The 18538-nt window shown below is 36.6% G+C and overlaps 1 protein-coding gene across 1 annotated transcript in view; it reads right to left on the bottom strand.

The window, feature by feature from the left end:
- The window catches only part of LOC126249154 (uncharacterized), a 325728-nt gene that overhangs the window by 140192 nt on the left and 166998 nt on the right, over window positions 1-18538 (bottom strand). Inside the window, exon 10 of the mRNA XM_049950809.1 lies at window positions 1460-1512. Coding sequence (XP_049806766.1) covers window positions 1460-1512 — 53 coding nt within the window. The remainder of the gene's footprint in view (window positions 1-1459; window positions 1513-18538) is intronic.

The raw sequence follows: 18538 nt of genomic DNA, 5'->3' as shown, positions 1-18538 counted from the left end.
TATAATTAAGGAAGATATTATGCTCACAGATATTTATGAGGACATTTATTTTACATTTTTGTTTGTTTGTTTAAACTTAAAATGGTGTCTTTTACATAATAGTTGTGCTACCTTCTGCTAATCTCCTTTTGAGTATTGAGCTTTATTATAATGGGTCTTAAGGACTGTCCACATGGGTCTTACTTTTCCATTTTCTGCTAGTGCTGTGAGAAAATAGATTAATTCTCATTTTTTACACTTTAATGGAGTTTTTTTTAATTGAATGTTTATGCTACAGGAGCTATGACTTTCAAGATAGACATTAATTTACAATGTTCATGCATTTTTGCTGATTTATATGCAACAGTATTGGGTGTTTAATATTGGATAACTAATCATAAAATTCATCCCACTTCTAACAATAATATAACTTTTTATTTCTTCGTGATGGATGCACTGACACTCACATTTTGATTGTGTTTTGATTGGCCCTTATTATTTAAAATTTTGACTGACATTACTTAACAAAACTAAAATAAAATGTTGTTTGTTACATTTAGTCCTCTTTTTCAAAATGCTGTGCTTATTTCTATTATTTTCCCCAAAGCCGCCTCTGCCATTAGTTGTGCAAGTGTTTTAGATATTGTCCCTCCTTAGAAGTGCAATCTGCGATCTACAGACCTGTCATAGTAGTAATCACCAGATTTGGTGCCCCACACCAATTAACCTATCTGTCGTAAAGACCATGAAATAATTATTTTATGTGCACAATTTTTTATATATTTTAATGCAAAGAAAACTCAAATCTGCAATTACCTTCATTACCTACTGCATATAAGCCCCAATAAGATGCCTTCTTTTCAAAACAGGGAAGGATCATAAAACCCCAGTTGTCAGTGGCAATGTGAACCCCTACAAATTATAATTTTTGTAGTCCTTTCAACTCATTAAGATTTTACATCCAGTAAGCAGTCTTCCTAGCCAGCTAAATGTGCCACTACCTGTGTGCTGAACTGATGGACTGAAGTCGAACACCAGTACAGAGCCTGCTCTAAGACACAGCACAGACCAGAATTCCTTGAATAACAAATCAGGAGGCAAAGGAAAGAGGCCATGTGACTGTGTCCCTCAGCTGCTTTAATTAAATCAGTATGTATTTCTACTTTATGTGTGACAGATGTTCCAGATGTAATACACAAATTAAGTTTGAAGCACTCAATCCACCTACTTGCTGGTGTAATCTAGATGAACAACAAAACTCATTTCACATGTCTATTATCATATTCTAGCCAAGCATCCACAAAACAGCACAACCAGAAAAAAGAGTTAAATATTGTTAACAACAACATTTTTAAGTTCAATGAAAACTAATGTTTCATTTAAACATATTAGTAAACATGCTGAGATATTTACACTCTTTCACAACATATAATTGCAAACTTTATGGCACATCTTAATTTTTACTACAGATCATACATACCTCCGACCTAGAGACTGCTGAAATCTTTCAAGGGTATCTGATGATCCTCGCATCTAGTCAGTACCGTGTGCATGGAAAAGAAACCACAAAACTAATGTGAGTCAGAAAATAAAATAGAACTATGCCTGAATCAATCATTTATGGGCAAATCATTATTCTTATGCACGAAAAAGGAAATACTTTAACCGTGAAATAAGAACAGGACAAGTTTAATATACATTAAACAAAATAACTGAATTATACCTGTGTGTATAACTAGAACACTAAAAAGTGACATCATGCTTTTCATTTGATTTTGTTTTGATATACAGAACTCTCAAGAATCTAGTTGCTGGTAATGAAATAACTCACCTTGATACTGCATTAAGGAATAATTGATTAACTATGTTTAGTAAAAGGATGATACCTAAACATTGCTTTGCTAGACACAATAGTAATTGACACAGTAATGATTGTAATATGAATGCAGATGAAAGCTGGAAGAAACAGCTTAATGTTCCAATGATGAAGAGGTCATTAGAAATGGTTGCATGCAATTGAGTTTTTTTCAGGCTACAGGGGGAACAGATGGTGAGATGTAACAGCAAGGTACTGTACTGTAAAAATCTGTTGGAAATAGATCAAACTTTTGGCAAAAATACATTAATAAATCCATTCAAACTTCGAATTAAGAAAAGGCAACATGTTTCAATTAAAGATTACATCTGAAGGAAATGTCATACAAAAGGAACTAGCAACATTATTTACAAATGCATTTATAGTAAGGCAGTTCTTCAAACTTAAAAAAAAGCTTCGCAGAAATGGAGACAAACAAAACATAGGCTGTACACACCTATTAGCCTCATCTCCATAATGTACAAGATATTCCCTAAAATTATCACCAAGTGCAGATATTCCCTAAAATTATCACCAAGTGCACAGAGAAAACATTGGATTTCAGTCAAACAAAGGAACATCATGGCTTTGTGAATTAATATAGCACAATAGCCCACTTGCAAGTAATGAACAAAATTATGGAATGTGCACAAATTACCACTATACCAAGGATTCATACTTTTTTCATAGATGCATGAAAAATATGAAAGCACAATTTAATAATGAATTCCTAGAGCAAGTTGATGAATTTTCAGCTCTATAGCAGCAAAAGAAACTGTAAAATGATATGGAGTGCATTTAATAAACTAACAGAACTTTCAAAATTACATTTCCACTGTGCAACAGAGACATGTCTGTTGGGAATTACTTGGAGAGACTGAAAAATTAAGAACTGATAACAGAGCAGATGGAGTGGAAGACAGTGATCACTACTAACGAAACTGAAATGGATGTGGCTGGGAAAATTAGTCAAGTAAATAGATGGTAGATGGACCAAGAAAGTTCTTTACTGTGATTTGAAGATAGATTGGGATAGTTACCTAAGGAAAGATGGGTAGATAATGTTACAAAACTATCAGATAGATGGATACTGACCAACGAATCCACATACTGAAGTTTACATGACACTGGTTATGGAGACGTTTAGCAGATGCATTGATTCAGCAGTGCATGTAAATAGTTGATGATGATAATTAAAGAGATGACATTAGTTACTACAAGATCTGAAACTCCAGTGCCATTTGAAGTTGTAAAATTTAGTGCACACAGCTACACCATCTCTGGCAGTAACAACAGTTCTAACCTGGTTTTTCATCGAGTTGAACTGAGCTTGAATGATGAGGGGTGTGTTATTCCACATTGCACACCACCTACATGCCTGAGTTTATCAATCACAGTGGCTTGCAACTATGACAATGACAATGACAAATGCGAACCTTACACACACAGATATGTCCATTGTGATGCTGTAGGCACAACTAGGATTCATCTTCAAAGATGATGTGGTGCCACTTCTGTGTCCAGTGTTAATATTTTTCATTGCCAGCGTGCTTATCTCTATTGCCATTTCAAGGGAAGCATTAACAATGGCCGCCATGCTGATGCCACATGATGCTCCAGGCAACATCACACTGTCCAAGTGGATACTTATCTTGCTGCAAACAAGCCCATTTACTGACTCATGGAACATGACATAGTGATACAATCTTACATGGCTCAGTAGAGAATATATCTTTCCTCTAAGGTGCTAGTTGTGTGAGGCCACAAACTTCCTGTATGGCACTGAGTAAGTCTCTACTCAATCCACAAATTCCATATTTGCATGTCAATCATAGGATACCAACCAATGTGAGCAGTAGTGCCTGAGAATAATGAACTGCAGTTTTGATAGGCCGTGAACCTGTCACTGTCAAAACCGAACAGTGTTGGTAGACATTACTCCTTCTCACACAAGGCATAACACAATCATCTCACAAACAAACAACACTCACACAAAATCTCTGAATAAGAAATCTTCTAGAATGAGATTTTCACTCTGCAGTTGAGTGTACGCTGATATGAAACTTCCTGGCAGATTAAAACTGTGTGCCAGACCAAGACTCGAACTCGGGGCCTTGGCCTTTCACAGACAACTGCACTTGCCCGCGAAAGTCAAATGTCCCAAGCTCGAGTGTCAGTCTGTCAGTCTGTCAAACAGTTTTCATCTGCCAGAAAGTTTCAAGAAATCTTTTGTGTAATCTTTCCATGTATAAAGATTTTAGATGGCTTTACTCCTACCTACTTTGTGTGGTTGTGCTGAAATGCTAACTATTTGCATATCCAAGTTTGTAATAGACTTTACACCAATTTGAAGTTTGTTGCATGCAACATAAGATGTCTTGGTTTCAATACACAAATAAAGAAATATAAAATGGTGTAACACAGAAGCACTTATACAGCATTACAAAAGGTGAGGCATAAATGTCATCAGGCATGAAGCACTGTGATTTGCGTGCTTCACAGCTTTGTTGCCACACACAGACTGCAGCAGCAATGGACATCAGTGTCAGCTCTATGTTCAATGTTCCAATGCGATATCTTGTGTTCACATGTGGTTTCAGTCTTCCACAGAAAGATAACTGACTTGTGTCTTGCAGTGAGCTCAATGAAGGAGCAATACTCTACACCAGTCGATGTGCGTAAATGACAACAAGACAGATGAAAACAAACTAAAATTGTCATATTGAACATACTGAAATATTTTTGTTGATCTGGCAAACAGTGAAGGTGACAGAAATAATGCACATTTTGTACAAATTCATAACTGCCGGCAAAAGCTTGTGGTATTTCCAAATTGACTGTATTCCATATTAACAGTGCAGTACGGCAGAACCTCAAGATGTGAGCATGTGTGTTTTAATCTCCAAGAAAACAGAAAGCTATGGAATTTGACAATTTTAACAAAAAGTTATTGCATAGAATCCTACTTAGTTACTATGATAAAGAAGGGTATCCGATAGCTAGATAAATGCTGTGATTTCTGTGAAAAAAATAATCATTTACTTGATTTACGATTCAGAAAGTGTAATTACGGACAAAAAATTTTAATGGAATGCAGAAACATTGCAGCAACAAGAATGTAGTTTTTGTGTACACTTATTGTTTGCTGAGGGCAAGTCTCGTAGCATGCTTTGATAAAACTTGAGTTCCCCAAAAACATACTGACAATTATATTTAGCTTGGCTTCAACAGAAATAGTGTTCTGAAAGTACCTATAGTTACTTTTATATAGTGTTTATCCACATTTTTGGTGATGGTGCATGGAATGTTCTGTAACAGCTGCAAATAAAAAAAATTCCTGAGGTATGGAATATGCTCAGCCCTATAAAGTAAGCTGTCAGAACACAAATCCTGTCTGTGGCATACAAATACTCACGTGCTGCTGTACAAGAAGTCACTCATAAATAAATTGCATTCATAGGTGACACAACAGAATAATGATGTCTCACATATTACCAAAATTAATTTTATAGTTTTCTTAACAACTTTTGCACAAAAAGTTTTTATGAGGTGCAACAGAATGCAAATTCATCAGCATAGGTGAAACAGTTTCACTCCTCTTAACGCATTTTTTTCCATCAAAATAGATTTATGTTTTCACAATAAACTATGTATGACATGCATCTATAAACGTTGAGAATGTGCATTTTTTTCCGTCCAAATATGCTAGCGCTTATGTCTTTTTGCACACATTAAAGTAAAAAATATTTTTCTTGAAAATTTCTAGTTTTTCTTATTTTTTGTAATGACTGGCAAGAATTTTATTTTGGAAAATACTCCATCACAGTCAAGACTAAAAACAGAAAATTCCAATATTTTTTTCAGAATTTTTACTAATATTTGTAATTATCACTACCTGACAATACCGTACGAAGATAAGATGATCTTGATCTATTTTGGTGATGGACATCATAGCCCAGCAGCAAAATTATAGTGCTACAACTCGGAACTAGTAGATAAAAATTCAGATCTTACGCATACACAATAAACATGGCTTTTAGGTGTTTTCATGTCAAATGTGGCCAAACAATCTGATCAACAAACTCAGCTGAGACCATACGGTATGCCAAAGCGTTAATCTGCCACAGAGTGACAAGACTCCCACAGTAACTAGTTACTGTTACTTTCAAATCTCTTCATATCTACAATATTTCATAGACCTTGTTCCTCTTTACTCTTTGGGTATTCCAAGTGGTATGCACTTGCATGAGGTTTACTTATTACTCTGAATGGTCCGTGATAGACATGCGTAAATTTTCTTTGATTTTTCTTTATTCTTGACCAATCTAGTTCACCAATTCTAAAAATAGTGGGGGAAGCTTTTGCGTCATGCCTTTTTTTTCTATCCAAGGCTCTTTTACGTATATTTGCCCTGACCTGTGCTTTCTTTTTATCTAAAGAGCTATGAGTCAAAACTGCAAAATCAATCATACTTGAAATGATGTTATGGGGTCCCTGATTAAAAATTAGCTCACAAAGAGCAAAGCCTGTCGCAACATGTTTAAGATTATTGATTACTTCTTCAAAATTTTTAATATGCTCAGCCCAAGTTGAATGCTTCCTGGCACAGTAAGTTCTACACGGTCTGTTTAATTTGCGCATAACTCTCTTGCTCATATTGCCCTGCGGAAAGTATGCCAAGATCCTAATATGGCGAATTCCGGTCTTTTCAAGGCATGCCTTAAATCTTTCAGATACAAATTGAGGACTATTATCTGACAAGAGATTCTTTGGCTTGACAATCTTTACAAAATACTCATTCTCTAGCTTGTCTACAAGCATTTTGGCATTAGCCCTTTTTCTTTGGGTATAACTTGACATATTTGCTAAAACCACCAATCACCACAAAAACATGGTTTTAGATGTTGGGAGGGCTCCCAAAAGATCGACTGCACGTAACACCATGGTTTCACTTGGTTCTATATGGTGCATATCTCCTTGTAATTTTCTATTTACTGCACGTACCTTTTGACATATAACACAGGATGCCAGCCTTTATGCTACTCTATGATGCATGTTATCGAACGTGACTTCCTCACTTAATTAAGCAATGCATTTCTTAGCCCCATGATGGTCATATCTTAGATGTATATAATCTATCAGCAGATCCACATGCTGTGAAGGAAAACACACCTTCCACTCTGCTGAATCTCAGCAGATCCACATGCTGTGAAGGAAAACACACCTTGCATTCTGCTGAATCTAACGTTCTTCTACGGAATAAAATTCCTTTACGTAAGCAATAATATTGTGCTACCGTTGGATAATTAGGGAGTCCTAAATGGCTTTTGACCAGCTTCAATTGATCGTCATCATTCTCCTCCCGTATTAAGTTTTTAAATATTTTCTTTAGGGCACTCTCCTCCCTGAGCTCATGTATGGCCAAAATGCTTACTTCCTTCCTATCTGCTAAAGGAAGTTCGGATTCATTACATAACTCAGCACTTCTTGATAGCCCATCTGCTACCAGATTGTTCTTTCCCTGTATGTAATTAATTTCAAGGTCAAACTGCTGAAGGTACATGGCCCACCTAGTTAGTCTTGGATGTCTCAGTTTGCATGTCTTTTAAAAACGTAAGTGTCTTATGATCACTATAGATTATCACCTTATGCCCTAACAAACAGTGCTCAAACTTCTGCATACCAAACACGATGGCTGGTGCCTCTAATTCTGAAATCCCATAATTTCACTCAGCAGGTTGCACTGAACGACTTGCAATAGTGATGGTTTTATGAACCTCTTGTTCGCCTTCTGTTTCCATCTGAAACAACTCTACTGCAATCCCATAACCACTTGCATCAACTGACATGCAAAAGGGTTTCGTAAAATCTGGAAGGTGCAAAAGCAGACTATTAACCAAACGGTTTTTTAGTCCTTCAAAAGCAGACTGGCACTTTTTGAGTCCAAACCAATGGGGTATTCTTCTTTAACAAGTTAAGTAAACATAGAGCATTAAACAACTGATCTTTAACAAAAGGTCAGTAGAATCCGAACAAACTGAACATTGACCTGAGTTGCTTTTGATTTCAGGGTGCTTCAAACTTTTCAATGGCTGATAATTTGGATGGATCCGGCATTATGCCATCCCTGATAATTTCATGCCCCAGGAATTTTATTGTGTCCTTGACACATTCAGTCTTCTCTAACTTTAATTTCATACCTCCATTTTCTATAACTTCTACCACCCTGCCCAGTAGATTGATATGTTCTTCCCAGGTGGGAGTTGCCAACAGTATATTATCTACATAAACAGTTACCTTATCTAGTAATTCCCGCCCTAATATGTGAACCATTACTATTCCAAAGGCACACACAGAAATATTTAATCCGAATGAGACTACTTTGTACTGGCAGCACACTCCTTCATACAAAAAGACTGTATATTTGTGTGATTCCTTTGCCAGGGGCAAATTCCAGTACCCACAAGTTACGTCCATTGAGTTGAGCTACCTAACACCTTGGAATTTTTGAATCAGCTTGTCCATATTCTGAGGATGATCACTTCCTCTCATTACAATTTCATTTAACCAATGTGCATCCAGTGCTAACCTTACACTTCCATCATGCTTAGGCAAGACAACAAGAGGATTACCATATTCACTAACTGCTTGCTCTATGACACCCCAGGCCAACATACGTTGAATTTCATTCCCAACTGCTTGTTTTCTTGAAACATGTATCTGATAAGGTTTCTTGAAAAATACTCATCCAGGCTTTATATTTAAATGGCATTCGTACCCTTTAACTTCACCAGGTGTGTTCGATAACACATAGTGATGCTTAGTAAATACACTCTTTAATTCTGCTCTTTGTGTGTCAGAAATTTGATTTGTTCATTGTACCTTTTCCTCTATTTCTTCTCAGATATTTCTCTCTTCAACATTAGCATCTTGCACCTTATTATTGAATTCAGTATTTCCAGTAAGTACCCTTTATTCTATATCACTCTAATAATCACCTATATGACTTCTTATAAAAGGCTCACTTATCACTTGATAGTCAGGTAAAGTTAAAACTAAGTTGTTCTGATCAAAAAATTTACCCACATTATCTCTAGGTGTGAAAATGATTCTTTTCTGCCCGTACCAAGGCAGCTTACTTTCTAAACCCATAATAATCATATCTGATTTCATCTTTTCTGTTAGATGTGACAGTCATGAAACCCACTTCATAGAGAAATCTTTTACTGATTCATGTCCAGGGGCTAACTTTTTACCACTCCAAAACTCTCTTAGAACATCATTCTCTTTCTTGTGTTACCAATATTGGTTAAGAAATGCAGATTTAAATTCAGAAAAAGTTTCTAAGCTGGCAGTCTCATTGAAATTCAAATTGGATTCTACTTTTGACAAATCACCTTCCGATTTTATATTTATTGGCTCTATGGAACCAATCTCATTAAATTCAGTTTCTGATTCTGAGGATTCATGGTCAGATATCAGTTCCTTCTTAAGGCTTACATAGGTATCCAATTTTAGTAACCCGTTAGCAGCAATTATCAAATACTTTAAATATTCTTGACTTAACTGCTCGACCTTGACGAATGGTGTCAGCGCACTGTACCAGCAACCTTTGATGCAATGCGTTGCGACGTAATGCAAGCAGCAGCAGCAGCAGCAGCTGCCAGTATCGCCAACTACAGTAGCTTCAAGGGGGGGGGGGGGGGTCTAAGCACTGGTGAGCACTTGCTGCAGCTTGTAGGTGTCTCGCAGACCCACGCAGCTTTGTGATGACGCACCATCTTCCTTTGACCTCAGTACCAGTGGCAGCCACGTTCCGGCGTCGTCTTCTTCTTTCCTTCCGTCACGATCCAAGTTACTGTGGTTGACATCCACTGTCTATTCACCAAACTCGTGAGTAAATCAAAGCACTGATCTCGCATTGATTTCTGACAATTTCACTTTGGTATCTTATTTGTGCATACCAAGTTTATTGTTTCCTACCAGTCACTTTCATTGTTCAATTTCGTTGAATTAGTTTCCCGGACAATAAGCACCATATGTGGGGCGGCGGGTTTAAATAAGACAATGCATCTTATTTGCACCAGGTGGTAACAGTAACACAGCCAGTAACAACAACACAAACAACAGTCAGCCAACACACACAAACAGTACACAGGGATAATGTAATAGGAAAATTTCTTTCAGTGGACTGGACCAAAATGTGGCCATGCAGACTGGAAACTAAGGCCAGTATGTTCTCCATCGCTTTCTGGCTAACCACAAAATTAGTTGCCAGGCTTGCATGAGAAAGACGGTGAACTATATACAATAACAATAGATAAATATCGTAAAATCAAACCCACTGCCCCACATGTGGTGCGTATCGGCTGGGAAACCAAACAATGAGATTGAACAGTGAAAGTGATTGGTAGAAAACGACGAACTTGGTAGGCACTAACAGGATACCAAAGTGAAAGAGGCAGAAACCAGTCTGAGAACTATGCTAGTGTGGTGAAAAAACAGTGAATGTCAGCTAATGTAGTATGGATCGTGACGGAAGGAGGGAAGAAGACGACACTGCATCGTCGCGGCTGCCACCAGTGCTGAGGTCAGGAGAAGATGGTGCATCATCACGGAGCTGCGTGGGTCTGCGAGACACCTGCAAGCTGCGGCAGGCGCTCACCGGTGCCCAGCCCCCCCCCCCCCCCCCTTCCCACTTGGAGCTACTGCAGTAGGCGATACCCACAGCCGTCCTCTCACCGCCACAGCTGCTGCTGCATAACGATGTATCATATCATGGTTGCTAGTACACTGTGCCCCATTCGTCCAGGTCAAGCAATTAAGTTAAGTCAAGAATATTTAAAGTGTTTGTTAGTTGCTGCTAACAGGGTACTAAAATTGGATACCTATGTAAGCCTTAAGAAGGAACTGATATCTGACCATGAATCCTCAGAATCAGAAACTGAATTTAATGAGATTGGTTCCATAGAGCCAATAAATATAAAATCGGAATGTAATTTCTCAAAAGTAGAATCAGATTTGAATTTAAATAATACTGCAAGGTTAGACTCAGTTTCTGATGAAGAAGTAACTGAAGTAAAGATAAAAAAGCAGCAGATAGAATTAACAACCTTATCAGATAATGAAACAGAGCTCAATATGTCTCAAACTCAGCCAGGTCAGGAAATGCCAAGTGGCAAGGTAGAGGCTACGAATTGGATGCAATTACTGTTTGCCAAACTCAAGTCGCATCATGAAGGATTTAACCATAAATTTTGATTTTAGTAATAAAAAAACGGAAAGTAAAATGTATTCTAGTAATAAATAATTGGAAAGTAAAGTTGGACCTAGCAGTAAGGAAGTAAAGGATGAAATGACATCAAAATTGAATAGTTTAAATTATAAAATTGATGCTATCCACCATGATCTACAAGTTAAAATAGGGCAACAGTTAAATAAAATGCATATTACTGTTAAATGAGAAATTGACAAGGTTCGCAAAGATTTCCAAGCTGCAGATGAACTTTTGGAAGGGTTGTTGTCAGAAAGAGCAGGCAACGAATCGAAACTTTGCTCTAGAAGAATAGAAGAAGTAAAGACTAAAGTAGATACCTGTTGGAAAAATATTAAGGAAGTAAAAGAGACTTATGAAAAAGTTTGTGAAGAGGTGGGAAAAAGATGTTCTGAAAGGGTAGAAGCAGTAGAATTACAAGTAGAACTAACAACTAACATTGTTAACCTAGAAAACAGAGTAACCTCTGGTAGTTCTAGTAATACTACGGTACAGCATGTGACTTAAGTTGAAGCCACTTTTATCAGGTGTTGACAATTTTTACATTTTGATCCAGACAAACAAATTCATCCATTAGAATTCTGTAATGATTTTGAAAATGTTCTGAAAAATGGTCATAAAGGGAGAAAATTTCCTTCATAAGAAGTCATTTGTCAGCAGATGCTTTGCGATGGTCAACTGACGTTATGATAAAATGTAAAACTTTTTCTGAATTTAAATCTGCATTTCTTAACCAATACTGGTAACACAACAAAGAGAATGATGTTCTAAGAGAGTTTTGGAGTGGTAAAAAGTTAGCCCCTGGACATGAATCAGTAAAAGATTTCTCTATGAAGTGGGTTTCATGACTGTCACATCTGACATAAAAGATGAAACCAGATATGATTATTATGCATTTAGAAGGTAAGCTGCCTTGGTACAGGCACAAAAGAATCATCTTCGCACCTAGAGATAATGTGGATAAATTTACTGAATATCTCGAGCGAGTAGAAAGAGTAGCTGCTGAGGAGGAGCAGATGCAGCATAATACCAGATCTCCTAATAATCACGTACAAAACAGAAATCATGATAGTGGGAATGTGAATGTTAGAAGTATGGAGGTTAGGAATATGAGGCCTAATTATCAAAATCAAGGCCATGGCAGAGGAAGAGGGGGTAGACACTCACCATACTTTTGTAATAATTTTTATGACGAAAGCAGAAATGTAAACACAGTGCCATTTAGACAAGAAGGAGGACAAAATGCTACCATATTTAATGCTGTAGCAAATTAACATAACAGGCCATGTGTGGAAACTAAATCCCATCTATGAAGAAAACTAACGCTCACCAGGCGGTAAATGTAACATAGCCAGTAACAGAAACACAAACAACAGACAGCCAACACACGCAAACAGAAAACAGGATGAGGAAATAGGAGTAGAAAGTACTAGTGATGTGTTAAACCACTCTCATAATAAAGTGGACAGTGCTTTGGATACTTTGCAGAAATGGGTCAAAGAAGAACAAGAATGCACTGTAAATAATAGGGAGAATGTACTTAATGGGTTTGAGTCTGTTATGGATGAAGATGAGGTAAAAGCTTACATCTTTGCCAATGATGGCATTCTAAAAGCTGAAGTTGAGGTAGCAGAAGTAGAATTGGTTTTGCAAAGTTTTAAAGCAGAGGAATTCATTAATGAAGGGGTTAGCAATAGTAAAGAGGTCAAGGAATCTAATAGCTGTATTGACTTGCTACACATGGTAAAAGCTGACGACAGCATTGTAAGTAGCAATGTTGTGCGGAGACACAGTTGCTCAGAGTTAGAGGATAGTTTGGCTGATATGCAGCAAACAGAAGTGGAGTGAGTCATCAAGTGCTTTGATTTAAAATTAGCGGACAGGTTGGAAAAGGCAGCTAACCGTGTAGAGATTGATGAGCCCCAAAATTTAAGTGTAAATGTACTTGCAACTGATCAAAACTACTTTAGCTGGAAACAGGTTGAAAGTGATTTATTAGAGGATGTTTGTGAGGAAACTGTTGAGACTAAATTAATCTACCCTATTATAGAAACTTACATCTCTGAAGCAACAGTGTGCTGTAATCTTGATAGTGGCAGAGAAGCAAGTGCTTTGTCCCAAGTAATCTTTGATGCTATTCCTGATGAGAATAAACCAGCTGATATGAAAGAAAGTGGTTTAAGAATAGTAGGTGTTACTGGAAAATTTTCTAGCCCAGTACAGCATGAGGTGTTAATACCAGTTAATATACATACAGTAACAACAGAACAGATTCCATATAAGCAAAGAGGCAGTAATAATAAAGCATCGGAACTGCCTATTACAGTAATGAGGAATGAAGAATATCAGCAGAAGGATAGTGAATTTGGTAGTAAAGTGCCAGGTGCTAATACAAAAAAGTGAAAAAAGGAAAAGAAGGCACTACACAAAAGCTTTTTCTACTAGTTTTAGCATTCATAATCTAGTAGCAGTAAAAACTAATGAAAGATCTAAAACTAAGAAGTTTATGCAAGGGCATTACAAACCATCCAGGAAGATAGAAAAAGAGATTCAAAAATAACAGTAACTAGTTACTGTAGGGAGTCTGCCACTCTTTGCTGGATACATAGTTATGAATACCATGCGGTCCCAGCTGGATTAAACTTTATTTGCGTTTCAAGTTTCATTCCCTTCTTCTGTTCTATCTTAGTAAGTAAGAATCACATACGTCTTCATGTTGTATATATTCTATTAGGTTATAAAGTCTTCCTTTTGAGTAGTCTTTCTAGTGAATAGTGTTCATAGTGAATAATTGATCCTGGACATGACTAAACCAAAGCGATGACTTACTAATGAATGTGACAGGTAAATGGCGAAATTCTGAGTACCAATAAGAGGGAAAAAAATAAAAAATAAATAGATAAAAATAAGATCCATTAAAAGGGTTAGTAACTACAATAACAGAGAGACACTTTGCATTATAAAATGTAATTGAAGCGAGGAATGCACAAATCTAATCATTTAGAATCTGCATAAAGTAATAATTTTAGTGGGAGTAAGGGTAAGAATGTAGTGCCCCAAGAGGCAAACACTAGCGTTTTAACATTAATTAAAAGCAATGTGTGGAACTGGTGTGAGATTCACACCAAATGTACAGAGAAATAATGAGGTCAGTAGGCTGACAAAGAGAAGAAGGGAGAAAGAAGTGTATATGTATTTTGAAACTGAAGAAAATAGAGAAATGAAGTGAGTAGGATGATATATATAATTAAATGATGGAGAATTGATGAATAATTTCCCTCACATCTCAATAAGATAGTGGAAAACACTTAATCTCGCTTAAGGCATATGGTAAGTTTAGTTGCTAAAAATAGACAACAGGATCTTACAAATATGTTGGGAAATGCAGATCATAAAATATCGACATGCTGAGAATAAAAACAGTTTTTCATAGTGAGTACAACAAAGCTAAGTAAGTGCTGTTAAGCAAATGACTTCTTTAGTATACTAATCCATACGATAATTGAGCCAAACAAAAGTAAAACTTGCAAAGGTTACTCAATCTCCTGAGTTAAAGCAACATCTGAAATAATAAAATAAATTGCCAAGGAGGTCACTATTTAAGAACATAAAGGTAACTGGAAAACTTAAAAGCTATGATTTATGAAAAGAGAAAAGGATGAATGCAAAGTTTGTGATTCAGGTTAAATTATAAAGTAAAATGAATCGTTTTCTCAGATATAACTTATTGCTAATTGTCTTTCTGAGAACATCTCAATTATTAGAAAATTGCCAGGAATAGATTAAAAATTGTGTTTTGTCCTTCCTTAGATGTAAGTTGAGAACAGAAACTTAGCCTATTCTCAGGGACTTGGAGGCGGCATGAAAGGTTAACTACAAGCTGTAGTAGAAATGGATGCAAGAACGACCCAAATTGTGGTGAATCATACCCTTTCCTTTTTTATAATAAAATTGAATGAAAAAGTAAATTCTCCTACCACATTTCTAATCATTTAGTGAAAAGTGTAGAATGTATGACCACCTTAGTGCCTACAATTGTGGTGAAAAATGTGAGTACAGTAAAGTGAAAAATTTCATGTGTATTTCTTTTCAGGTAAAGACTGAAAAATTACTATAAATGAAATAATAATAATAATAATAATAATAATTTTGTAACTATTGAAAAATTTATGTAATATTTCTATGTTAATTTTGTAAATGATCTTGTGAATGTCTTTTATATTGTATTTTCTATGTGTATATAAGCATGATTATTTTGTATGTGTACTAATTTATTTAAAAGAGGTAAACTGAATAGTTACATTTCTTGTTTCTAGATATTTCATTTTGTTCAAAAATAGATTTTTTCATAAAAATAAATAGGGGTGATGAAGCAAAACAAGTGCTGTACTGTGTGTGAGATACAGAGGCAAGCGATTGTGCAGGGACTTACCCCAGTTCACTGCCAGTAGCACCATGTCACCTTAACGTATCTGGGCATAGCACACAAGTATTGCACCACAATTAAGTATAAAATTAAAAGTCAAAATTTATGTTTCAAACTTTGTTAACATGTATTTTATTGTAATAACATTTCAGATATCGAATCTTTATGTACCTAGACTTGACAGTTTCCGTAAAAATGCCGTATTAAGAAAAAATTAAGTGGCCCTAAATAATAAAGCTAGAAATCCAGAATTTGGTCAGAATGTGCCTATGGAGCACATAAATAAGTGGTGCAAGTTTCAAAGCTAAAGAACGAAAATTATGACCAGAATCCACGTTTTTAAGACAAATGGAAGGTGCTAAAAACTGGAATAAAAAATGTAAAAATTTGTTTTATGCTTCAGTTCTCCCTAAAAATCGTAACTATGAGACCATGTTAAGCTACGTCTTATAGTTTTTGAGCAATTAAGTGTAAACCAATTTTGTAACTAAAATATACCCAATTGTAGTGGATTAAGTACCTTTAATTTTAATGATAGAAAATTTTGGTTAAAACAGATGATAAAACCTACTAAATAATAGAGCTATACCAAATTTTAGAGTTGTAGTATTGATAACAGTTAATACACGTTCTAGTAAAGGTATGGCTCAGAGGTAATGATCTACCATTAGTTCCACTATAAAAATTCAAGAAGGCTAAGTTTTTATTCAAGCGAGCTGAAACTTTTTCTGTGGTTTCAAACAACTTACCTAAATACGAGGGTAAGTCAATTATTATATGCAACATAGTTATATTTATGCTTATTTTGGTAGTACTGTGGTTTTACATTGATGATGCATGCTTTGTTTATTTTTTCTTATATCTTTGCAATTTTTAAGCTGCTAGGTTAGTTTCGTTATCGCTGCCCTGCTGTTAATCATGGCTGCTCTGCTGTCTATTTGCACCAAAGAAGAGCAACGTTCAGTGATCCGTTTTTTGTAGTTGGAAGGCGTATCAGGGGCCAAAATTCATCGAAGACTTTTGGTACACTGCGGGAACAGTGTTTTGCCACAACAGAGTGTCTAAGAATGGATTGAAAATTTCAGAAATGGTTGCACAAGAGTTACGCACGATGAAGGAGCTGGATGACCGTTTACCACCAAAAATGAAGAAACCATTGAGCGTTCATGTGAAATGATTCTCTTGGACAGACAATTAACTATTGACGAAGTGGCACATTGTCTGCAAATTAGTCACAGTTCTGCCTATGAAATCACCCACAAGAGACTTGGATTCCATAAAGTTTATGCAAGATGGGTCCCTAAACAACTCACACAGTTGCATAAACAAACGCGCTTGGATATCTGCAAAAAACATTTGGGTGGCTATGGTAACAAAGGGGACAACTTCTTAGAAAGGATCATTACTGGTGACAAAATATGGATCCATCATTATGAGCTGGAGAGTAAACGGCAGAGTATGGAATGGAAACATCCAAATTTGCCATGCAAGAAAAAGTTCAAGACCCAACCATCAGCAGGAAAACTGATGCTTACGGTTTTTTTGGATGCACAGCATCCAGTAATGTAACTTTATAGGGGAAGGGGCACAACAATAAACAGTGTACATTACATTGAGATGCTTAATGGCGGGCTAAAGCCTGCAATTCAAAGCAAACACCAAGGATTGCTGCCAAAAGATGTAGCGTTGTTGCACGACAATGCCCATCCACATACTGCTGCCCACTCTGCTGAAACACTCCAGAAACTCAAACTCGTAGTACTGGATCATCCTCCATATAGTCCCAATTTTGTGCCTTCTGATTATCACTTGTTTAGTCCACTCAAATAGGCATTAAGAGGCCGCCGATTTGCCTCAGATGAAACAGTGCAAGAAGCGGTGCATTCCTGGCTCACAGATCAACCGAGAATCTTCTTTTATGAGGGCATCAGGAAGCTTTTACAATGATGGACCAAGTGCATTGAAATGCAAGGAGACTGTGACAAAAAATGATGTTCTTGTAAGTTTCCTATTTGATTACAATAAAATTTCATAACTACTTTATGGATAATAATTGACTTACCCTCGTACATGTAAAAATTAATAATATTTTGAATTAATTCATGACTATGTTATTAAAGATTATGTGTCCGAGAAAGCAGTCATTCTGAAGCTGCTGCCATGTGTTCAGGCAGTAGATGGCAGATGTTCCCTCAACCATCCACTGTGGCACCTACATAAATACAGCATGAGAGGCAGTGGTATGATTCACTTTGCACTCAGCCACTGTAAGATCCACATCTGTTAAACGTCGGATCGTGCTCTGCCTCAGATGACGTCAGAGATGGACTGAGACAAATCACGTATTTGCGGTAAAAAACAGATAGTGAACTCACAAGGATTGTACACCGTCCTGGATCGCTTACATTTCGTTAGAGTAACTGTTAGTGTGGCGTCCATGAAAATTACAAATCCGTGTGGCAAGTGGTGAATACTATTTCCACTTCTGTGGTGAGCATTTATGTTGAACATTTGTTTGAGTATTAGTAATCAAGGCAAAAGACAAGTTGGTAGGAACGTACTGTAGAGGTCACCTCTGAACTGATAATAGTGCTGTTTAGAATATAAAGAATTACTGTCAATTGAACCTAGTGACTTTCAAAGTGCTGTACATGAAAAAATTTACTCAATATATGTATGAACTAGAACTTTATAGTTTCATTTAAGATCATAGTCCTGAACCCGCTAAGTAAAAGGAGAATAGAAACATTTCTTTCAGTGGGCTGGACCAGAATGTGGCCGCGCACACTGGAAAATAAGGTCAGTATGTTCTCCATCGCTTTCTGGCTGACCACAAAATTAGTTGCCAGGCTTGTGTGAGAAAGACGGCGTACTAAACAACTATTGGCACTAAATAATTAAACCTGCCGCCCCACACTACGCAACAGAAGGCATCCACCGACTACCTTGTTGCTATCTAACACACCTCTCCAAACATCCATCAGACTCCAAACTCACTACCTGT

Source organism: Schistocerca nitens, chromosome 3, assembly GCF_023898315.1.
Source record: "Schistocerca nitens isolate TAMUIC-IGC-003100 chromosome 3, iqSchNite1.1, whole genome shotgun sequence".
In the NCBI taxonomy this organism is placed as follows: domain Eukaryota; kingdom Metazoa; phylum Arthropoda; class Insecta; order Orthoptera; family Acrididae; genus Schistocerca; species Schistocerca nitens.
Note: the sequence above shows the minus strand (reverse complement) of the source record. Positions and strands in the feature narration are given on the sequence as shown.